At 43.1% G+C, this 23,431-nt stretch overlaps 2 protein-coding genes across 5 annotated transcripts; one reads left to right on the top strand and one right to left on the bottom strand.

Annotated features, from left to right (window-relative positions):
• The first annotated feature begins 5,192 nt into the window (after window positions 1-5,192).
• LOC113015536 (chromosome alignment-maintaining phosphoprotein 1-like) lies at window positions 5,193-9,328 on the top strand. 2 transcript variants are annotated; one of them, XM_026157538.1, is made up of 3 exons: window positions 5,193-5,367; window positions 6,214-7,131; window positions 7,919-9,328. In XM_026157538.1, exons 2-3 carry the CDS (start codon window positions 6,216-6,218, stop codon window positions 8,293-8,295), a joined length of 1,293 nt encoding a protein of 430 aa, XP_026013323.1. In that variant the 5' UTR covers window positions 5,193-5,367; window positions 6,214-6,215; the 3' UTR covers window positions 8,296-9,328. The 2 variants fall into 2 exon arrangements, with proteins under 2 accessions (XP_026013323.1, XP_026013322.1); XM_026157537.1 differs by having other exon boundaries at window positions 5,193-5,515.
• Window positions 9,329-9,701: 373 nt separating this feature from the next.
• Window positions 9,702-20,229, bottom strand: fbxo3 (F-box protein 3). 3 transcript variants are annotated; one of them, XM_026157529.1, is made up of 13 exons: window positions 20,144-20,229; window positions 19,865-20,062; window positions 18,985-19,074; window positions 18,718-18,881; window positions 17,303-17,417; window positions 17,012-17,216; window positions 16,871-16,916; window positions 13,843-13,927; window positions 13,638-13,760; window positions 13,448-13,563; window positions 13,250-13,357; window positions 13,093-13,175; window positions 9,702-11,490 (listed from the first exon to the last, which is right to left on the bottom strand). In XM_026157529.1, the coding sequence occupies exons 2-13, from the start codon at window positions 19,957-19,959 to the stop codon at window positions 11,341-11,343; spliced, it is 1,380 nt and encodes a 459-aa protein (XP_026013314.1). In that variant the 5' UTR covers window positions 19,960-20,062; window positions 20,144-20,229; the 3' UTR covers window positions 9,702-11,340. The 3 variants fall into 3 exon arrangements, with proteins under 3 accessions (XP_026013314.1, XP_026013316.1, XP_026013315.1); XM_026157531.1 differs by having other exon boundaries at window positions 9,702-11,487; XM_026157530.1 differs by lacking the exon at window positions 20,144-20,229 and having other exon boundaries at window positions 19,865-20,137.
• Window positions 20,230-23,431: the final 3,202 nt, after the last annotated feature.

The raw sequence follows: 23,431 nt of genomic DNA, 5'->3' as shown, positions 1-23,431 counted from the left end.
CTCACAACACATGTTGCTCAGTAATGCGTTACTGTGTTAAACTGGGTATCTCTAAATTTAGATCTTAAACAGAAGGTTAACATCCTTCACAGCTTAGTTAAACTTCACCTGCACACCACACGATGTGGGTTAATACACACCTGTCAACTGCAACAAATGCACCAAATCCTACTTCTATAGCTACAGTTAGCAGTTATAGAAACTCGCTGAGCCAGATAACGTTTATTACAGCCACAAAATGACGGCATTGACAGCAGCAAATCCTCTTTGGATTCATTGACCAATTAATGTACTTCAGAACCAACACTTCTTATCTTGATTCAGCATGCAAATACGCAGAATGGACATAATGATGTGGAGCTTGAACTATAGAGACTGCCATTAGTGTCATGTGCACCAAATCTCTACTAGATTTTATTTTGTCATCTTGCTTTTTCATTGTGTGTTATTGCACCTTGGCTTGGTTTTGCTGTTGCATGTAGCTGACCCTCCAACACGACCCTCAGCTACATGCAACATGATCTGTATTCCATTACCTCCATACTGAAAGTAAATAAATGCCTCAGTCAGGTATCCACTACCAGAACTGGATCCTGCTAAATAAAATGTTAAGAAGAAAGGGGACAGTCAGCAGTTGCAGCACATTAAGGGGAACCACAAACCAGTGTGGTTTATAGTGTTCTCATAAACCACACTGCCTCATTTGTGCACACAAACCTTCAACCAGGAAGTCCTGAAGAAGGACCTGTGTTAAAACCACTTGAACAATATCTTAGATTACCCAAGAAAAGAAACAAACCAAACTTTATATTACCATAAAGGGAAAATTCAAACGCTGATAGTCAGTGCTTGACTGGAATTTTAGATTCACACATAGCATAAATGCACTACTGGCTGCTGTTCATCTGTTTATTAACACAAAAATCTATTCAGCAAGTCACATGGCAGCAATTCATTGCCTTTAGGCATGTTTAAGACGACCTGCTGAATTTTAAGCCGAGCACCACATTGGTGATGAAAGGTGATCTAAGCGCCTTTGAACATGCCATGGTTTTTAGAATTTACAGAGAATGGTCTGAAAAGTTGAAAATATCCTGTGAGCAGCGGTTCACAGAAGATTGGAGAGACAGCTTTGAGCTGATAGGAAGGCAACAGCAACTCAAAACCACTTATCACAACTACATATGCAGAAGAGCATCGCTGAATGCAAAGCGCATCAAACATTTAAGCAGATTGGTTACAGCAGCAGAAGACCACACCGAGTGCCACTGATGTCAGCTAAGAATAGAAAACTGAGGCTATGGTTCATGTGGATTCACCGAACTTGAACAAGAGAAGACTGGAAGATGTCCCCTGGTCTGAAAGGCCTTGATTTGTGCTGGTACATTCAGAGGTTGGATCCATCCCAGGTTCCAGCTGGTGGAGGTGGAGAAGTGTCCAAAGTGACAAAACAAAACATAAACATAATGAAGAAATATTCACAAAGAAAAGCAGAATAATGAATGTCTCTGTTTTCAGTCAGTTTGGGAGGCTGATGGTATTTTGTTGGTAAAACTGTGAGGTGTTCCTTTGAGGTGTATGAGTCACAGGGAGGTGAGGACCACAGACAGAAAGAAAGTTAAAAATGTTTATTGTTTAATTATGAAATCAGTTCTAAAACAAAAACAAGAGTTTTTAACCAATTTTTAAAGGTATCCGTGCTTCATATAAAAGCAATGATAATATTCATTCGTTTTCTGCCTGGAGGTCTCCCTGATCAAACGCTTGATTGACTCAGGGATTCACCTGGCCAACAAAAAAAAGAGAAGAAGAGAAAGTGAGAAGGGTCCCATCAATCTTCAGTTCCTCTCCCCTAGCTTTTTTCCTACGTCATCCATCGTCTGTGTCCTGGCAGCTCAGTTGTGTTTTTGAAGTGAATGTCAGGTACTTGACAGGGGAATTTCTCCCGAGGGTGAAAGTGTTTACTCTGACGGATGATGGGACAAAAATAACTGATGCGATCTTGTCCTGGCGCATTCAGTTGTTATATTTTGTGCTTCTAACTCTTACTATTTTTTAACCACTTCACACAGGTATGATTAATATATTGAGCTTGCAAAACATGAAAATACGATCTAATACGAATACTAAATACTGCAAGACTTGCTTCAAGATGCATCATGAGTACAAATACAAACGAAATTGAGCTCTAATATGCAAATGTAGCTTATAATGATACAGAATGAGGCCACAGATGAAAGCAAACAATCTTAAAAAGAGGGACAATAAGATCATGGGTGAAACATTTAAACATTAACTGCTAATTTGTTTTGTAGCTAAAACTGAAACATCATGAGTCGATAAACATTCTAGCAAATTTTATGTGTGCTCTTTTTGTTTTTGTTTGCTTGAGGAAGTGCAGCTTGCAGGATTTCATTAAGGAAAGCTCCACAGCCACGTCTGAAGCTGCAGGAGAAGGACAGCTGTGTTATGGAGGCTCAATGCGATGCTTCAGCCTGCCCCGACAGGCCGACAGTCATTAAAGACTTACACACACACACACGTGCCAGACTCAAGACTGCACACGTCTCTGACCCAAAACTTGGATGAACCAGCATCATCAGTACTTGCAGTATCAGAAGTACTTGTAGTAGTTGAAATACTAGCGGTGCTATTAGGAGCAGTAACCATAGTAACAGTTGCACAAAGGACTCCTGCAGCTGTAATCATGAAAACAGTGCATCTAGTCAACTCTTCACTCCCTCCATTAATCTCTCTCTCTCTCTCTCTCTCTCTCTGTGCTCAAAATAAAGCATGCTCAACCTTCTTCAGTGCTCCAACACACACACACACACACACACACACGCACACACACACACACACACACATTCTCTCTTTCTCACTCACACTGCAAAAAGGTTATGAAGATAACGGTGTGTGTGTGTGTGTTAATGTTGACAGATACAGAAAAAAATGACCCACATTTCATAACTTCATGCCCTCTCTCTCTCTCTCTCTTTCTCTCTCTCTCTTACCTTTTAAGCAGAGCATGTTGTCCTCACTCGCCCAGCGTCCCTCAATATGACACCCAGTATATTTGTGTGTATGTGTGTGTCTGCGTTTGTGAATCTGAGATGACAAAGACTAAAGGAAAACACAAGTTCAAACTCAGATACCTCCCTCTCTCCCTCTGTCTACCCTCCCTCGTTCTACCACAATAAAAGCCTTCTCTCCTCCTCTCTCCCTCCTCTCAAACCAATCCTCACTCAACCTGAAATTACTCTCCCATTACTCCTCCCTCTCACTCACTCAACAGGTGACCTTCAACCTCCCCATTAAGATGAGTATTTCTGCTTTGATAAAGCTTTGATCCACTCACTTCAAAATAAAAGCCCGGTCTGGCGTCATCTGCCTTGTTTTAATTTATTGTTTAACGTGTTATATATATATATATATTTGCAATGTATTGCTGCTTATATTTTAAAACATATAATTATTCTTTCAACCCCACCTCTCAATTTTAAATCTCTCCCGTGTTTTAAATGCATTGTAGAACAACATGCAGCAACACTACACATGAGGGAGGTTTGGGGTCTTCACACACCCCCGTTCTCTGCTGGCCATCGGGGCGGAGGGGCTGGGAGAAGGTGTTGGCCATCCGATTGGGACCTGGGATGCAGGGCCTCCCTGCTGCTGCGGAGCCTGGGGCGGTCTGCTTGCCTCCACCCCGGGGGAAAGGGTAACATCTCCTGGGTCTAGATGCCGTTTCCCCCTCTGGGGGCGTGGATACCTGGACCCGGGGTATAGAGTATGTTTGGGGAGTGTGATTGTGTGTATGTCCATTTATGTCTATCCTTACGTTGGGTGCGTGCTGAGTATTTGTATATGTGTGCATGAGGGTGGGAATGTATGATTGTGTCAATGTGTGCCTGTTTGTCTGTGTCTATATGTCAGGTCGGGTCTTAGACTCCACCTCTCTGGGAACTCCAAGGCCCTCCAAAGTATGGAGGGCTATCTCCCCTCACCACACTCCCTGCCGGTGACTGATGACCTCAAGGGTTGGTGCGTTGGTGGTTCTTGGTGTCTGGAGCTGGGCGCTCAGGTATGTACCAGCTCACTCCTGGTGGCTACTTAGCGGGGCCTGGCACCTGTTGCTCGGTCAGGCCTCTTCCGGGGCAAAGGGGTCCCTCGGGCCTCTGGGCCTGCGGCTCGGTTCACTCTGGCACAGCTGGCTGCCAGCAGAGCCGGCAGGCACGCCACTGCAGCCCCCTCTGGCTTCTGCTCCGTGGCTACTGGGTGACCCCTCGTCTGGGGCTCTACTCAGCTCTTCCCAGGAGGGTGGCACGGATGCCCCTCCGGTGGTCCACCTTGGGCTCTTGCACTCTGGGGCCTCTGGATGTCTGGAGCCTGGATCTCCTCCATGCCTGCTTCATGTCCTTGGAGACGGGGCTATGGCTCTCTACACCCTCTAGCAGACCGTTACACGGAGAAACCTTTTGAATACAAGTGCGCTGATGCACACAGGTGTTCACTGTTCATAGACATAAACTACACCTTTCTTAGCTGCTACTTTCAAGCACATTGTGCGCTGTCGGTCCTGCGTGCTGCACAACAACATTCAATAATTAGTATTTACTGCTGTTTACACTTAGCTAGATTGATGCTCATCTAGGACAAACATCTTGAGAAAGTTGAGGGTAAACAGTAACGTTTCCCCACCCCCACCCCTAAAAAAAGAGAAGAGAAAAAACAAGCAAAACAAAACAAGCAAAGAAAAATAAAATACAACTGAAAGGGAGTAAAGAAGAATAAAGAATAAGAATACCTTTATGAGCGATGACGAAGCAGTGGATGACAGAGATGTAGTGCTCTGCTTCCTCAGCAGGTGGTGGGTTTCTGGAGACAGGATCAGCCTTATTAATCACAGACTAAGGAGCACACGCTTCAGCCTGATTATAAATAATATTCAATAAACTTTATGTATCAGTTTCTTCTATTATCTTTATTCATTTATATCTAGTTCACTTGAAAGTGTAGGCTAGTTTGTCTCACCAGAGCCGGAAGATTTTATGTTTTTTTCCTCTATAAACGAAGGAATGTCCGACAATTATAAAACACCCCAGAGATCTCGCGACAATTGAATGCTATACGAGAGCCTGGTTAAGGGAATTTTGTGATTGGTCAGTGGCGGACGGCTGAAGTGAGTTGATTGGCTGTGCTGGAGGTAAACACGGAAAAGGGCGGTAGCAGAGAATCTGCTGAGCAGGCCGGCGGTTAGCCTAAAAGATGGAGATTTAATCCGGTTCAAATGTTTCTCCTGAGTGGTTTTATTGTTATTTCAGGTTCAGGAACTTTGTTACAAACTAACACAGCCGGCGGTGGAGTCAGGTGGGTGGAAAAACTGGTTAAAATATGTAGTTTTTAGTGCAGGCAAGCCTGTTAGCTGCGCTCTTCTATCCCATTGATGTGAACAGCGTGCAGGAGCAGGGTTACCGTTATCCCAGTCCCAGGATAAACCGGGATGAACCACGATAAGGTGACTTACTCTGGAGACAAATCTCACTCCTAAATGTGCTTAAGTGTTGAAATTGTATCACTGTTAATGGGGAAAAAGATTAAATATTAAAAGAATCCGTTTAAAGGTTGAATGTATTTGATGAAGATAAGTTTACAGGCTGTGGAGGGATGGAAGTAAAGAGACGTCCAAAGTACCTGGTTGTGATTTCCTGAAGTGTTAGATTATTTTAATGGAATCTGTTTATTTATTTTTTATATATATATTTAGAGCTGCTATTTTTAAACCGGACTATAGTAAAAAACCCACACATTTCTGCTGCTTGTGTGACAGCAGAGCACACAGCATATATTTTTACATGTAACGTGCACAATTTGGTTTCGGTAAAGGTCTAACATTGGCTGTTTTTGAAGTTTTGTATTCCTGGTTGAAGCAGACATAAAATATACTTTTTGAGCAAATATTTCGAAATTGGATAAATCGAGCCCGACAGATATTTTGCTATTTCCCAATCTATTTATAACAAGCAATAAAGAAATGAAAACAAAAATATAGAAGAGACAAGAGAAACACCGTTCAACCATGTTATGACTGTTGGTGTTGCATAGTTTGTCCACCAGAACGCACTCTACATTTAGCTTTAAGAATTTTTTATCTTGATCTTAGTGGCAGTTTTCTGAGCTCACCTGGTCCTGACCTGCTCTGTACTATCTTTGCAGGGATGTCGGTTATCATACAGACTCGTGGTGAAGTAGGCGGGGGTGTCGCGGCTCACCTCCAGTGCCCCCACTGTGGCCATTTCTCCAAGAGCCACGCCCATCAGCTCTCCCACATTGCGGCATCCCACCCCTCCTGCCTTGACGGTGTGGTGATGGGACGCCTCGGGAACATCCTGATGTACCAGAGCGGCGCCCGGCTCTTCCACTGCTCCTACTGCTTCTACACCAGCAGAGACTTCACCAAGCTCTACAAGCACATCATCACCAAACACTGCATGGATGAAAGGGACAAGGGAGGCGACAACGGGAGCGAGAAGGGTGACGAGGAGGACGAAGAAATGAAAGATGCCACCAAAAGAAAGCAAACTATTAAGACTGAGGAAGAGGAAGAAGAAGAAGAAGGGAAAGGTGACGCCAAAAGAAAGAAGAGCAATGAGGAGGAAGGAGAAGGAGGGAAAGATGAATCTAAAATAAAGAGCATCAAGACTGAGGAAGAGGAGGAAGGATGCAGGGACGTCCTGAAAAGAAAGAGGAGCAGTGAGGGTGAAGAAGAGGAGGAAGGAGAGGGGGTGGAGTCGGTTAAATGCGAGTATGATGACAAAAGCGTGCTACTGTTTGATGGCGCCAGGTACCGCTGCCTAATCTGTGGTTGGAAGAACAAGCTGAAAGCTGTGGGTGTCAGCCACGTGGTGCGCAAGCACAACATTCCCAAAGCGTACGCCAACCAGGCCATCAGACGTGACCTTGCCACAGCCAACCAGATGCAGAGTGGCGGGGGGGTGGAAGAGGAGGAGGCAGCGGTGGCCGGGCTGAGCGGTGAGCTGCTGAAGGAGGAGATGGAGGCCACGGCCAAAGTGGTGCGCTTCATCTCCAACCGCTTTGTGTGCCTGATGTGCGGCTGGAAGACCAAACTCAAAGGTACCCGCCCACGCACGCAGCTCAAATCAAACTGATGCAGATAAAAGATAATGAACTCGAGGTCCCAGGTACGAATCCCTGCACCTGCTATTCTTTGTAATGACCAGCAGGGGGCAGAAAGCAGTTATTACATGTATGTGTAATGTAACACTTCTGTACTACTTAGCGTTCTGTGTTTTGTAGCCGTTTAACAGACTGTTACCTGGAGGACTGCACCAAACTGGGACAATAAAACTTTGTGGTGATACACTGCCCCCTGGTGGTAACATTTTAAAATATATTTAGAAGAGACTACCGTAACTACAAAAATGACCTTTTAATGTGACATTTATGTCTTAAAGCTTGTATGCATGGCACAGATACCACATCGGGCTGTTGCTTTAAATTTGTAAATGTGAGTTAAAATCCCAGAAATGAAGGAAAGCAGACATAAAACGCCAGAAAATGTAAACACAATCTTTACATTTTAATTACTCTTTAAGCTGACTTCTGTAGTATTCTTTTGGACTTTAAAAAAGATTAGATATGACTTTTTTGACTTATTTTATGCGAATTATTATATTTTATAACAACAGCAACAACAAAAGAATTTTAATCAGCTTATACTTGGTAATTGTATCTTTTTGGTTGTTTTTTTTGGGGGGGGGGTTTTTTAAGCAAGCAAAACTAAAAAAATAAAAAATCTTTATCTAATTGTTTTTCAAACCAAACAAGCAAACAGATAACTAAAAATAATCCAACATCAAAAACTATAGATTTGTTTTTATTGTCATCTGTGTCGCCGCAGGTTTCGCCATCAGTCACGTGGTGCGTTGCCACGACGTCAAGCGGCCGTACAGCTGCAAGGACTGCAAGCGCAGCTTCTTCTTGCCGAGCCGGCTGCAGCGGCACATCAGCTCCGCCCACCGGCCCGGCCGCTACGCCTGCCCCTTCTGCTGCTTCAGGTCGCACTTCCTGGGAGGCTTCGGGAGACACTGCAGCCGCTGCAACGCCCGCGAGGAGGAGGGGGATGGCGGTGATGGAGGGGCAGTGGAGGAGGAGGACAACGAGGAGGAGGAGGAGGGAGAGGACAGGAAGGAGACAAGAGGGGAAAAGAAACGCAGAAGTCTGGGGATGGTGGCGGCGGAGGAAGACGACGATCAGGACGAAGATGACGAAGACTGAAAAGGAGGAGGAGCTACAGAAGCACGCGATACTCCACTGAACATTTTTAACCTGCAGAGAACAAATATCTGTTTCACCGAGTCCGAATAAGCTTCTTTTTTTTTTTTACGATTCGTCTGCTTTAATGAAGCTTCGTGTCTTAAATTTGGAGATTCGGGTGTTTGAAGCTCGACTGTAAAAAGAGCTTCAAATCACCGCTTGAAAATGAATTTGATGACGTTTGTGGAGACTGCTCACATCATCAGCATCTGGATCCAACTCTTTAACAGACTGAGTTTGTTTAATTACGCTCAGCTGAATGTAACCGCTGGTTTAAACTTTATTATTCACGGTTTCATTCACAGTTTAATGCAGCGGTCTTAAAGATTTTAATTTAAATGCATGTTTGAGGTCACTGTGATCTCACAGCAGTTTGTGTCTCTGAACACGATTTCTCATCTGACTTGTGTCCATTTAGCTGCCAAACTACACTGGGAAGACGGCAAACGTGTTTAAACTCATCACTGCCAAAACTTTTGGACACAACTGAACTCAAAACTAATATTTTCAGCTTTTAAAAGGTCAGAATTGAAAGGTTTAGTAATGATGTGACACATTCACATCGGAAACCCAAATTAGAGTCTTACGCGTCACTGGTCTTGACACTGCAATTGATTTTTTTAAATACTCATGTATGGATCACCATTAAAAACTATTTGTTTAGGTCTAGGAACCGCTCGTGGCCTGCTGCTTTGTGTTTTCTTGGTTTCCATGGGGATGTGTAAACGGGAAATAAGCTTACCGTTAACATAGACAAGGTTCAAAGTCATGCTGTTGTCTGTAGTGACTGCATTAACTTACTGAGCACTTAGTGCTGCTTCAGTTTTACATTAATAGTATTAAGCTGACAAACGAAGTGGACGGTTATTGTGAAGTAGCCAAAGGAAATGCAACATTAGTCAGCAGCATTTACCACTATAGTACAAGAATGATTTTATCATCCATCCTAAAATGTCTAGAGAAGAGAGGAGCTACCTGACAGAGGTCAGTGTATGTGCAAAAACACTTTTTTTTTCTACTTTTGGATCTGGATGGCATCACAGAGAGCAAATCACGTGAGGCACACAGGAACCCCGCCTACCTGCTGATCAAACCTGTTTGTAAGGTGCAGCCAATTGGAAAAACTGGCGGCTAAGACAGCCTGTGGTACATGTGAAGCTCCTCTGGAAAAGTGTAAGAGCTTCCAGGAACTGGCCAATCAGAATAAAATCAACTTTAAGGGAGCAGAAACAATTTGTTTTATAAAAGCTGTGAAAAGGGCAGGTATCTGAAATAAACTCAATCTTTAAAAGGCTGGTGAAGTCTCACTAAAGCTCTGGAGTTAATCTTTTTACAGTGTGTGAGAAAATCACCTTCAAGCGAGCGTGTAAAAGTAAAGCGACTCAGTATAAGAGATTTATTTAATCCAAACATACAAAAACAAACCCGCTGACTGTCCCGCCTCCACCGGACAGAAAGGAAGGAGACCTGCTTTAAGATACCAACTCAAGTCTAAGAAAGCAGCGTGAAGCATACAACACTTTAACCCCCAGATAAAAGAAACCCAAGTCCTCTTCTCTTATCACACTCTGCCTGCCCTTGCGTGTACACATTATTTTGAAATAATTTTTTTTTTTTTGGGGAAAAAGCACAATAAACCCAGATTTTCTTTTTCACTGCACCAACTTAAAGCCGTATGACTACAACTCATCTTAAAGGTAACATATCAATCTATAGCTGCAAGTATTTATTATTGTATTAATTTACTTTCTTTATTGTGTCTCTCTCGGGTTTTAATACTGGCTGAAGGTGTGATTTGCTGGCACATGACAAAGGATAAGCACCAGATTTAAGGAGCAGAAACCATAAAAATATGCAATAAAACCTTTGGCTGTGGAGATCTTTCCTTTTTAATAACACACATAACAGCTGCACTGCTCAGTTTATCCACTAGGGGGAGGGCTAATGTTGAATCGCCTCTCTCAGATTAAAAAAGTGTCTCATATGAAAGCCTTAAATAATTCCTAAAAGTTTAGGCTTCAGACATGTGAGACATTTGAGTGGTTGCTCATCGCTAATCCAACGATATACCTGCTGTTTACTAACACAGGAAAAATTCGGAATATTTGATTTCAGGTTTTCAGATTTTCCTTGTCTACCTTTGTAGGTGTTGAATGGATTTGTTGGATGAAAAAAATCCTTTCGATGAGGCCACATTGGGCTGGTTGGTGTTTTCTACACCAAATGACTGCATGCTAGGATTAAATGACCACACACATACTGAAATTTGCTTGCAGCGTCTCTCAGATTACACTTTAAGACGGCAGCATAACATCTTTTCACCTGCAGATACTGTGAAGTCTCCATATTTTTTGGAAAAGAATCTCTTTCATTAAATTTTGGCTAGGAAGCCATAAAAAAACAAAATCTATCAGTAGTTAGGCTTAAGTTCCTGCCGTGGAAACCCCCCCCCCCCCAAAAAAAACCACGGCTTTTCTCATTTAAAGAAGGAGAAGCATTATCCCTCTGAGAACTAAAATCTTATGGACAAAAGTAACAGACCCACATTTTTTCCATTTCACAAAAAACCTCCAGATTTAAGTCTTGTAGTCGACACAAATCGGCATTTTCCTCATTCTAAACTGGAACCTGAAGCCACTGGCGTCAGTTTGTTCCCTGCTGTGCTTGTTTGGGAGCCACAGATCACCACGGTGCTCCTTTAAAAGGCCAACGCCAGTGGCGTCCAGCCCGTCTCATCCTCACTTATCAAACAGTGTCCTGACAAAAGCTTAAACACCCAACAGAAAAAGACCATTTCTATAAAACTGCACTTTCACATTTTGATTTTGTTTCACTGGCAGCTGGAAGTTGGTGCGACTCGGTCCCTGTATGGCTCTGCTTGGTGGGTTCACTGGTACAACCAGTCCCATAATCCCCTGCTGCGAGTCAAAGGCCATACGGAAGCTTTTAATGTTCATCGACCCAATTAACTGACATCAGCATGTTATGATGTTGGGAGGTCAGAGGTCAGATGTGTCGAGGACACCATGCTCCCTCCAAGGCAGCCATGTTGATTCCCCTAAGGTCGTCGAAGTCGTCGCCGTCTCCGTCGCAGTACTCGCCGTCGTCGTCGTGGTCGTCGAAGCGAGGCGTGTAGCTAGCCAACGCCTTCTGCTGCTTGGATCAGATGTCGTCCGGAACAAAACAGAAGAGACAACAGAGAGCGTGAGCAGCAAGTGCTGAAGGTTGGACAGTCTGAAGCTGATCAATGAGATCATTAAAGGAGGCGACGCCTACTTTAACCCTCCAATACAGAAGCAAGACACGGTGTTGGTGGCTGATCTGCACGTCTGTACCAGTTTTTTACCTGTTTGCAGAGAATTTTTGGGTCATTTTTCAGCCATTATGCGTTTAATTTTGGTGGTCTCTGCAGGTACTTTATGGTGCGCTTGGACACCATACTGGTATCACACCATACCAAGATATTTAGAAAGCCTAACAGTGTCACTTACACTGACACAGATGTTACGCTGAAGTCATGTTTCACTAAAAAGCCGCTAGAGGGCATCCCCTCAGCAGTGAACAGTATGCTGAGCTCAGTGAGTTGTGCAAGATAGCGACTGTAAGTAGTAAACAGTGTAATTAGTAAACTCTTTAAATTAATTTTAGGCTTGAGTTCTTTGAAAAAAGGCGAGCCAGCCAACCCCGGTGAAGCTGTGTGACGGAAACACTTCAAACTGGCCCTGAAGTCAGCTCCTGATGTCCGCTGTCTGCAGCAGGGCTGCTCTCAGCAGCTAAAATCAAACAAACTAAAATCTGGACAGTCAGACTCTCTCAGTGTAGCTAATGATTTTCCATCACCAGCAGCTCAGCCTGCAGCTTTTACATTTTTAAACTCAGACTGCAGAGAGTGAGAGATGCAAGATGCAACAAACCTCCAGAGTACAGGGGACTTTATCAGATCTCCGAAGATCAAAATTGTTCTGGGACCTGAAACTGAAGCGATCACAACAGCCAAGTATTGAGGCTTCATTAATGTTTCCAAGATTCAAAGTTATTTAGGAATCTTGTTTCCCCCTCCAGGTAAGGAAACTAGTAATTCTGGTAACTTGATTTATTTATTTGTTCATTTTATTGGATTATCGGTTCTTTATGAATACACCTGACCCACACCTGAAGCCAGCACTGTGGAAATCATGTACATCACTGTATACGTACAGAGCTTCCTACTGATTCTTTTAATATACACAGCTCTGCTCAGGTACGTTACTTCTTATCTCTGTACATGCATGTGTAGAAACCATAATCAAGTCATCCTTCTCCTTGTGTTTGATTCCTGACAGTTTACATTTGCTGCACCTTTTACCTGAAATAATTTCCAATTAAGCACAAACAAATTGTCACAGTGGAAGATTTAAGAATATCTTAAAGCATTAAACAAACAATTTCTTGACCTTAAAGTTGCTCTTGTCCTTGATATCATCTTGGTGTTCTCCTCATCCTCTTATATTTATGTTTACTGCCCTCAGCTCATTAGAGTAAAGCTGTGCTGCATAAACCTGGAAGTTTGACTTTTCATTTTGTCTTCCTGCAGTACCTTCTCAGCCACTTCCCTTTGCAGTAATCCTGTCTTTGTAGTTCATTTGTCTCCAGTTAACCAGCCATGTGCATCAATGCCAGATGTTGAAAACCAACAAATAATTACGTTTCAGTTTTGACTTCAGTCTAAAATCCCCTGAAAGTGTCTTTTGATTTTCAGAGCGTTGCAGAACCTCTTACCGTTCGGACCACAGGCTCTCTGAAGGGGGGGCAGACCATGTGAAAACGAGGTATGGCCACGTGGAAAACTTCCTCTTTACTGGCTATGAAAGAAACAAATATGAGAACAGCAGCAAAACATCTGGGAGGCGTTTCTGTTACAGGTGGAGGTAGTTACCAAGTCTGTGGAAGGTGTAGTGACCCTCCATGTACTCTGACGAGGTGGAGAAGGTCGTGCAGCTGGCGTACTCGTGTACTTTTCCAGGCGTCATGACCGGGAACTCCCCTGCACAGATACACACACAAACACACACATTCAGCAGCTGGTCTCAGCCAATCACAGTGGAGCAGCCCAGGTGTGATGCGGGCAGCGTACCGACCACGCCGGGACCCTGGACTTCCTCCACGTTGCCATCAGAGGTGGTGATTTTCCAGTAGCGGCTGTCGAGCTGACAGGCAGCTTCAGGCGAGGCGCTGCTGGACATTTCTATTCTGAAAACACATGCCGGGTCATTAAAACGCTGAAAAGAGGCGGTGAAAGACATGGCGAGCAGAGAGGAAGTTACCTGATGCGGTAGGTGAAGAAGAAGTGTGGAGGATGGACGGACGAAAGCTCTGGCAGGAAGGAGGTAGAAACGGAGACGGTGATGTCGCCGGTGGTTGCCACGCAGCTTTTGTCGTGCACATACCTGCAGAGCAAAATCAGCTTTGAGCTTCACAGAGGCTCAAACACACAAAACACTCATTAACGTGTGCGCGACTCGTTGTTACCTGAAGATCTGGTCTCTGATGATTGGATACTCTCCCGTGACGACGTTGTGCACGTAGGTCGTGAACCACTCCAAGAAACATGAGCCTGCACACACAAACACTCACAGTTTCCCACGTTTTCATGCTCAGGGTTTCTGCAGCTTTCACACAAAGTTAAAGAATCACAGAGAACAAACTGACACAAACTTATAATCTGTCTGGGTGATTTATCCAACTGGAGGAGAGAAATAAATCAAGCAGCTGCTGAAACGGTCTCGTGTTTAGGACTTTCGGTTCGGTCTAAAGTAGCTTATACCTCAACTTTATACAAATGAATGACGAGTGGACGACTTGAGTCAAATGTTCCTGCAAACCTGAATCTATCAAATCACATTTCACAGCTGGATACGTGGACAGTACCTGGGTTTAGCTAAACCACGGCAAAGACGAGTAAGCCCAGTGATAGACCCGCCTCTCACATGATGACAGCTGTGATGTGTTCCAGCACACTGGATGCTGAACTGAATGTAGGGAATTCAAATGTTGTCTTAACTCTGTGAGATTACTCAGATTCACTGCTAGACCTGTTGTTTCTTTCTTTATGGGCTCCACCCTGAGCGTAGGTGACATCACCAAGAAAGCAGTCAGAAACACTCAAATTCACCTGCATCTTTATCTGCTCTTTTTTCCACCTTGAAACTTTCAATGTCTATAATTGCCGTCTGACAGTTTGTTCAGCTCATAGATCTCTTGAACTATCAGCCCGAGAACCTTAAACCACCAAGAAACCTGCAGTGAGTCTGTCAAGTTGGTTGACCTTTTGCCTTCATTTCCTTCTCATTGCATCCATCTTCAGACAGTGAGTGAGGGAGGAGGTCCGTCTGCCTGACTTTTGCGACCGCGCAGTATCATCTGTGGAGAATTTACATTACAACTATGCCACGCCCCAGGCAGCGGACTTCAAAGAAGCATAACAGGAATGACTTCTTGGCCGCCGGATCTCCAGCTGTCCGTGTCCGCAACGGAGTATAATTAAGACCTCAGGCATCGTGTTTCCTTTAATGATGTGAATTTCAGGGCAATTTTGGTTTTCCGTTTGCTGTGTGGCTCCAAGACCCGAAGCAGAGTTTTTGTTAACGAATTTAACTAAAGAAAAATGGGTTATTTAAAAAAACAAAACTGCATCGAACAAACGTCCGCCTACTTTAAGAAGTTTGGACTGCAGTAAAAACAAGAGCAGGGTTAGGGTTCAGGGTTTGTTATTTGCTCTGTTTAAATCCGTTTTAACCCACCTGACATATTGATTGATTATTTTTTATTTATGTGGATATAGAAGATGTATTAATTTGTTAAAAAAAAAATACTGAGTCAGAGGTCAAACATGACATTTTAAATCTTTACACGACCTATATATTAACATTACACGCTGAGTTGACCATGAAGACTGGATGTAAGAAATATTTGAACATGACCTTTCTCTGCACTTCTACAAAGCAGAATTCAAAATTTTTCATGTAATTGTGATTACAGGTAGAAAGTTTATTTTAACACCTGAGAGAATTGGACCTTTTTGTTTGACGGACTTTTGGACCTGGAAATGTTTAATGACATCAGCCTGAACGAGAAGACAAGTTGCAGAAAATCTTGTGACATCCAGCTTTAGAGTTCGACAGCAGGGCAGCAAAAACAAACAGATCAAACAGAGAGACGAGCTGTCGCTGTTAAAACTGAGAGGAGAGTGCACGGTGAGACACTTAACAATGTTCATCTGAACTCCTGTGAAGAACTATGTGATAATACAATTGCACTCAAATACATTACACCCCAGTCAAATACAGTTAACTGACTGAACGTACAGAAATGTTCTACTGGAAAGCTTACAGGATACTTCAACATAGAGGTTTAAAAAGACAAAAAGTAAATGAAATGATTTTTTCTTCCTAAAACCGATTCAGCATTAATCCTAAAAGCCTTTTAACAGTTCCTCTTCAAACTTAAATATCACTTAAATACTCATTGCACAAGTTTTTCACAAACTGTAAATAACAACTTGTCTTAAATTCTCTAAATATTTAGTATTTGTTTTCTCTTTATCGTTATTATTACTGCTATTTTCTGTTATTTTCTTCTTAATTTAACTGCATACTTCTATATGCTCATGTAAAGCTGACGAACACGAGCCAAAGTATTTCGTTATGGGTAAATGTGGCTACACTGTTTATCTGTACATGACAATAAAACTTGAAACAGCAGTGCTCAGAATGATCATAAAGGCTTCCTGTTTCTGTTCTGTTTGTGGTTTAAAATAATATGAGATTAAACTGGAGGCTGTTTTACGGGTTTATACCTAAATTATGTTTCAGTTTGGTCTCGTGCGGCTTAATTGAAAACCCCTCTTAACCCAACGTCATAAACTTCCACATAACCTGACGTGCACCAAGAAATGGGACAACACGTTGCGTTGACGCAGCCCACAATGACTAAAGGTGTAGAAGGTTACAGCGTAGGGTTAAAAAGAGCATTTGTGTACATCATAATTTGATGTACACAAATGTAGATTTCCTGCTGAAGCAAAATTAAGGCATCAGTCTGAATTTTGATTTGAAGACACAGTTGGTTCTAAGCGATGTTTAATTAAGATTTTAATAATTTAAGTATGTGGTGTAGTTTTAATATTGAGCCACTAGATGGCATTGATGTCAGCTTTGATTACCATGTCAAACTTGCAATTCACTAATTCTTGTAAATCTTCCGTTTCACGAACTTTGGAGAACGACACCCTGATCACAGCAATTCTACTGAAGCTGAAAGAATCTGGACTCTTACCTCTAAGTGTTTTTTGATTTTAGGAAAAGTAACAGCGCTTAGACCAGAAATTATACACATGGTCTGCCTAAAAAGTCACCAGTGACAGGAAAATGAAAACAGGAGTCATCTGCAAGTCGAAGAACTTCCTGACCTAAAACCACAATTCATACTTTAAAATGTTAAATAACATTTTCTGAATATAACATTTCTAACACAGTTGCAGATAAAGACTGGCGCTGACCTGTGATGAACATGTCGATGGCTGAAGGATCCTGAGCCGTCTGATCCTGAAACACAGAAAGAAGAAACTGTTCCAAATATGTCCACTGAATGCTACAGAGCATTTACTTTGAAAGAATAAGCAGACAGTAAATGTGCTGACCGGGCAGGGGTAGAAGCTCTCAAACATCTGGCGCCCCTCAGCAGGCTCCAGCGCCATATACTGACTGAGGCCTGTGTGGAAGCAGAAGGTGAGCGGCAGGCAGCGCCTCATCCCCTTCCTCTGCTGGAAGCCGCCAGCCGCCGTCTCCACATCCAGCAGCACCTCGGAGCGGTAGTGGTTGGACAGAGACATGCTGCCCATCAGCCTGAGGACAGAGAGACAGGTGGAGAGGAAGGTGAGACAGGTAGAAGGGGGCGTGGCTACAGTCTGTGTTCTCAGGCTGACACTGACCCTGGGATGACCAGCTTCTGACCGTTGTGGATGCGGTAGGAACAGCGGTAGTCGTCTGGGAGCTTGCAGCCGATCTGTGCCTCGATGTCATTCAGCTCCACCTCGGTGGTGCCCTCTGAAGACAGAAACAGGAAACATCACCTTTAAAGGCGATGCTAATGGGCTGACAGATATAAACAAAAAAGGTTTTCTTGTAGTTTATCTTCAGGAGAGCTCAGACTTTACATGCAATTACTGATTATCAAGTTTTATAGAAAGAAGGTGACGAGATGTGTGAATGACTGAGAAACATGAGCAGAGAGCAACCCAATAACTTTCAAACATCAAGAAACACTTTACAGCAGTACTTTGTTTTACTGAAGCAGAAACAAAAGAACTTGATTCTTTTAGCTCAAGAACAAAGAAAATTTGGCAGAAACATGCAGATTTCTCCTCGTTACACTAAAAATGGCAGAGCAGTGAAGGCAAGCCTGAAGCCATCTGCTTCATCTGTCATAAAATAACGAGTAGGGCTGCCACGATTAGTCGACTAATCACGATTACGTCGACTATTAGAGGCTTTTTTTTAGTGTTTTATTTGTTCCTGAGTAAATCGTTTGGCTGAGATTAAAGTTATAGTTTTTACACAGCTGAATAAACGTCAAGCAGACAACTGATTATCAGAAGTGTGAGATGCTCGAGAATATACTCCGGTGTCCTGTTATATTTTAGATAGCAAGGAGTTTATTAAACTTCACCGAAACAATCTGCAAATTTCATTAAAATTTAATAAACTATCATCTTGTCTTTATTTTTAGTTAGCACATACCTTAAACACTTAAAGCTGTAAGCTAATGATAGTTATATAAGAGCAGATGCTGCTGGTGCAATAAGCTGTAGGTTTTACGTCCAATGGATGTATGATCTGATTAGTCGACTAATCGCAAAAATAATCGGTGACTAGTCGACTATCAAAATAATCGTTTGTGGCAGCCCTAATAGCAAGTGAAGCGAGCCATAAAATTGTTTATTACTCAACTGTCTGTTGACTTTACTTAAGCCTCTGAAAACAGGGGGGCGTGTTTAAAATAGCTGTAATTCATAAACAGCTAATTCTGTACTTTAGTTAAACCCTTTGAAACAAACCTGAAAGTCTGGATTTTAATCACATATTGATTGTTTCGTGTAAAATCCACTGTGGTGACGTGCAGTGAACTTCAGGCTTTGTTGATGCAGTGAGCACAAAGAAAGCCAAACTCGGAAAGAATCTTTTTGTTAATGAAGAACGACATTTTTATTTAATTTTCAAACCTGTTTTTAAAAGTCTAGAATTCTGGTGTTGCCTTTCAAACAAAAAGCCTGGCTATTTCCAGTTTGAACTATGTGATATCTGTGCGAGCTGTGGTGCATCCAGCTGTTGAACTGTTGTGTGACACCTTTGAGTGATGCGATCATTCGTGGACACCTCTGCTGCAGGAAGCTCTTGAGCTGCTCCCACGCCCTCTTCAGCACTGCGTAATACTGGATGTACCGGCCCAGATCAGTGTAGTACTGCTTGAAGAGGCAGAACCAGGACACACCGCTCTGCAGTCGGTCGTCACTAAGTGAGCATACATACAGAGAGAGAGAGAAACAGAGAGAGGTGAAAAGTCAGAGTGCGGCGAGGCTGCGGCGAGGTGTAAAACATGTCGGGGTGAACTCACTCTGTCAGCAGCCAGTGTTTGCAGCACTGAGACTTCCAAAGAGGATTGTGCTTAGAGAGCTCGTTCAGGCGCCTGCTGACAAAGCTGCAGCTGAGGAGGAGGGAGAGGGGGAGGAGTCAAACACAGAGAGAGGAGTTTTATCTCAAACACATCTTGTGGTTTACACGAGAGCAAACAGATATAATGACACATCCTGAAAACTACTCAACTTTATTTAAAATTTATGTTTATTTAAAACAATAATTTTATTTAAACCTGAACAACATATTTAACTTTTTTATCAACTAGAAAAGTTTTACGACATATTTATGTACCTTTGCTGCAGGAAACCAGTGTACCTTAACTGTAATAACCCTTCTGCTATAATAATCAGAACATATTTGTGTGATTTCACTGAAAGAATCGGATGCCTGTGTACTTTTATTACATGGATTTAATGCGCTTTTTAGTACTTTGATAATAAGTTTCAGTAGATTAACATGAAAAGGGTTGAAGCTAACAGACATGCGCAGCAGGGGACGTAAACAAATAGTTAGCAGCAGTTAGCATGCGGCTAACTGTAAACGCGATCATATCTCGTATATGGGGCGTTTTAAAGTCTCTGTGTTGGCTCTGCGCTACGTGACAGCTGCCATTAAAGTTACATTTTCATGAATACTTGCAGTAAAACACTGACAGCACCTTTTGTCACAACTCTTTACTCAGAATTACAAGAACAAAAATTAAAATAAAGGGGCTCGCCTAACGAGCTGCTGTCGTTGTTATTAGCGGTTAGCGGTTAGCCTCTAGCCTGCGTTTCCTCCTGCAGCTTGTGTAAGAAATCAATGGCGTGTTTTCTTCTTCCTCTCCTGGCTACACCGTGGAGGTGTGGGATACGTACTGCATCAAGTCCCTGAAGTCCAAGTAGGATAAAATGTGCAGCAGCGGGTCTGTGGGCAGTTGATCCATCCGTAACTCCATGAAAGCGGCTGCCATTGTTAGCAGTAGTGACGCTGTTTCTTCTTCTACAGCGTTTAACGGCTGTTGGTGAACTTTACCTGGTGAACTTCTGTACTTTACCGCCACCAGCTGGTAGTCACTGTGTTTAACGATGTTTAATATTTATATATTTTTTGACTTCTTTGGTGTAAAATTTTGTGGCTTCTCTGTGCACTCTTACCTGTAACCTAAATGTCCGTAACAAGACACGGTCTTGTCTGGTCTTACTGTGGAAATGTTCCACCCAGTGTTGCCAACTCGTCAGTAAGGAAAATCACTATTGGCTGTCCGAAAAGTCGCTAGAAGTCGCCAAATAACGTCATCGCCTAATTTGCATAATTGGTCATGCTACTGTAAGTTGTTTGAGAGAGAAATAACATCGTGGAAGAGACATAAAGTGAGTAAAAAACGTCCTAAATGCAGTTAGAATTTATTTAGAACTACAAATTAAATTTATTTTAGCAATTATTGTTTTTTAATGTCACAATTCCAACCCTGCTCCTTTATCCGGGCCTGGACCGGCAAAAGTGACCCGAAACTGGCACTCTGGTGGAGTTACTTTGTGTGTGAGAGTGTGTGTTTATAAGTAGTTTTAAACCTTGTGATCCACAAAACAGCATAACAGTAAAAGAACTGACTGCGTTACAGTCAGTGCGGGAGCAGCGGCTTCGCCCATGCGCGATTCATTTGCCGTTTGGACGCATAGGTGTGAACGTCTTCTGCCCTGATAGCAACTGGGGGAGGACTATCCTCCACCTGTGAACGCTTTGGCACGGCGAGGTGCCCACAGCAGCACCGCTGCTTGTTGAGCGTAAGAGCGATACGCGTTTTCACGTCAAAAAGTCGTCATAAATAAGTCTCCAATAATACTGGAAAAAGTCGCCAGATTTGTTGCTAGTCGCTTTTTAGAAAAAAAAAAAGTCGCTAAGGGGGTCTGAAGTCGCTAAGCTGGCAACACTGGTTCCACCCTCTTACCCGTCCTTCCTTCAGAGGAGGAGTCTCTCATTCAAGGGAAGAGCTCACATGTTCCAGTCTTTACCAGTGAGGAGTGCAGAGTCATCGTCTTCTCCTGTGTTTAAATAAACTGTAAGCTTTTATTTTATTTTTTATTTCACACTTTAATTATTTAATGCATGTAGCAATAAGACATAGGCACAATGGTACTTTAACAATGCTAAAGTCTGTAATGTTTGTAAGTTGTTCGACTGGAACTTTTGTCTGTGAAGGTTCTCAGTCATCCAGGTCATCGTAGTCAAAGGAGCTTGCAAAGAAAAGCGTCTGGACTTCTTTAAGTTACTTGAAGACGTTTCACCTCTCATCTGAGAAACTTCTTCAGTTCTAAGGTCAAATGGTGGAGAGTCCCAGATATAAACCTAGTGGGAGTGACCCCCCACAGAGAGACAAAAGGACCCCCTGATGATCCTCTAATTGCCTGAGCCAAGGTGTGAAACTGGGTGTGGGTCCCAATCAGCCAGAGTTTCGGGTGAGTTCATTGTGAAACCTGGCCCCACCTTATCGTGCAAATTCCTGAGGTCAGATGGCCCAGGATGTGGGTGGGCGTTAAGGCGTCTGGGGAGGGATCTCAAAACTGGATTATAGATGGCAGAGAGTTGGTGGCATAAACCTCCGCCTCTGTTCAAAGATGGTCGCTCACAGTGGACATAGATGACTTATTTCACTCCTCTTTCAAACCATCTGTCCTCTCTGTCCAAAATGTGAACATTGGCATCCTCGAAAGAGTGTCCTTTATCCTTAAGATGCAGATGGACAGCTGAGTCTTGTCCTGTGGAGGTGGCTCTTCTGTGTTGTGCCATGCGCTTGTGAAGTGGCTGTTTGGTCTCTCCAATGTAGAGGTCTGGGCATTCCTCGCTGCACTCGGGTTTGAAAGAGGAGTGAAAGAAGCCATCTATGTCCACTGTGAGCGACCATCTTTGAACAGAGGCGGTGGTTTACAACACCAACTCTCTGCCATCTATAATCCAGTTTTGAGTTCCCTCCCCAGACGCCTTAACGCCCACCCACATCCTGGGCCATCTGACCTCAGGAATTTGCACGATAAGGTGGGGCCAGGTTTCACAATGAACTCACCCGAAACTCTGGCTGATTGGGACCCACACCCAGTTTCACACCTTGGCTCAGGCAATTAGAGGATCATCAGGGGGTCCTTTTGTCTCTCTGTGGGGGGTCACTCCCACTAGGTTTATATCTGGGACTCTCCACCATTTGACCTTAGAACTGAAGAAGCTTCTCGGATGAGAGGTGAAACGTCTTCAAGCAACTTAAAGAAGTCCAGACGCTTTTCTTTGCAAGCTCCTTTGACTGGAACTTTTGGATCACTTCTCTTACTGAGACAAGTTTAAAATCAATGTGAGTACATTAAGTTTAAATCTAGGTTATTTCATATTACACTATGCTGATTGTTTACGTGTCAGCGGCTGAGAAAAATAGTTATAAATACTACATATAACAAAGTATTTTCACACTGTGATGCTTTGTGGAAGTTAAACACACCTGGCAAAGGGCCATTTTGGCTTTAGGGCTCTTCAGCACACAGCCTCTCTGTGCTGGTGTCATTAGTTTCGTTTCCTCTAAGGCTGGAACCAAATGGAAACTAAAAACTTAATTCAGCTTAATGAAATGAAAACAAGATGCATGATGAAAGGTGTGATACAGAGAGGATCCGACCTGACACCACACACATCAGGAAGGATGAAGTCTGCAAATGAAACATGGTTTTTATTTACCTACACATTAGTAACTGCAACCAACTGCTGGCTGTGCCTGGCTTTAACAATCAGTCTCTCTCACGGCAGCAACTCTGGTATCCTGATATATCCTTTCACATCTTGTTAATGTATTTTTTTCCTTTTAAATGTATTTAAAACATTGTGTTCTACTGACTAAATTGAATTAAATTGTCATGATATATGTAGATTTGGTTGAACCAAAATAAACGTATTATGTGGAAAACCTGCCATCAATCAAATTGAGTTCATCCAATGACTAATTTTTATGAGTGTAGGAGGCAAAAAGCTGACAGCATGGCTCATACGGGTGAGTGAGGGTTCCTGCAACATGATTTGGTATGATTTGCATGTCACTGAGTGAATGAAGCACAGCAGTAGGATTGTGACACACGACCCACAGATGGACACTTCTGCGTGTGTCAGTTCAGCAGTGTTTTATTTACAATCAGGACTGTCCCTGCAGTTTCTGGCTCCTGCCCCTCCGTCACTCCTGTTGTCACTCTGCCGCTTCTTCTCACTGCAAGACATAAGAAAAGTCTCTCCTCATCAAGTCATTTCCGCACACCTGTTCCTTCCCACCTCTGCGCCGCCCTGTGAGCTCACTGCATCACCCCTCCTCTGCAGCAGGCCAAAGACCAAGCCCTCGCCACAGCAATGTTTCATATATTTGGTCACCAGGTTTCACACATCTCAGGAAGGATTTAGTCCCACTCCTTTTTACA

This window comes from Astatotilapia calliptera, chromosome 23, assembly GCF_900246225.1.
Source record: "Astatotilapia calliptera chromosome 23, fAstCal1.2, whole genome shotgun sequence".
Classification (NCBI taxonomy): Eukaryota; Metazoa; Chordata; class Actinopteri; order Cichliformes; family Cichlidae; genus Astatotilapia; species Astatotilapia calliptera.
Note: the sequence above shows the minus strand (reverse complement) of the source record. Positions and strands in the feature narration are given on the sequence as shown.

Excerpts from the sequence above, each read along its gene's own strand:
- LOC113015536 (XM_026157538.1), top strand. The coding sequence starts at position 6,216 with ATGTCGGTTATCATACAGACTCGTGGTGAAGTAGGCGGGGGTGTCGCG. Across the intron at positions 7,132-7,918 it reads CTGGAAGACCAAACTCAAAG|GTTTCGCCATCAGTCACGTG; the intron begins GTACCCGCCCAC and ends GTGTCGCCGCAG.
- fbxo3 (XM_026157529.1), bottom strand. The coding sequence starts at position 19,959 with ATGGCAGCCGCTTTCATGGAGTTACGGATGGATCAACTGCCCACAGAC. Across the intron at positions 17,418-18,717 it reads AATGATCGCATCACTCAAAG|AGGGCACCACCGAGGTGGAG; the intron begins GTGTCACACAAC and ends TTCTGTCTTCAG. Across the intron at positions 13,176-13,249 it reads CTACACCTTCCACAGACTTG|CCAGTAAAGAGGAAGTTTTC; the intron begins GTAACTACCTCC and ends TTTCTTTCATAG.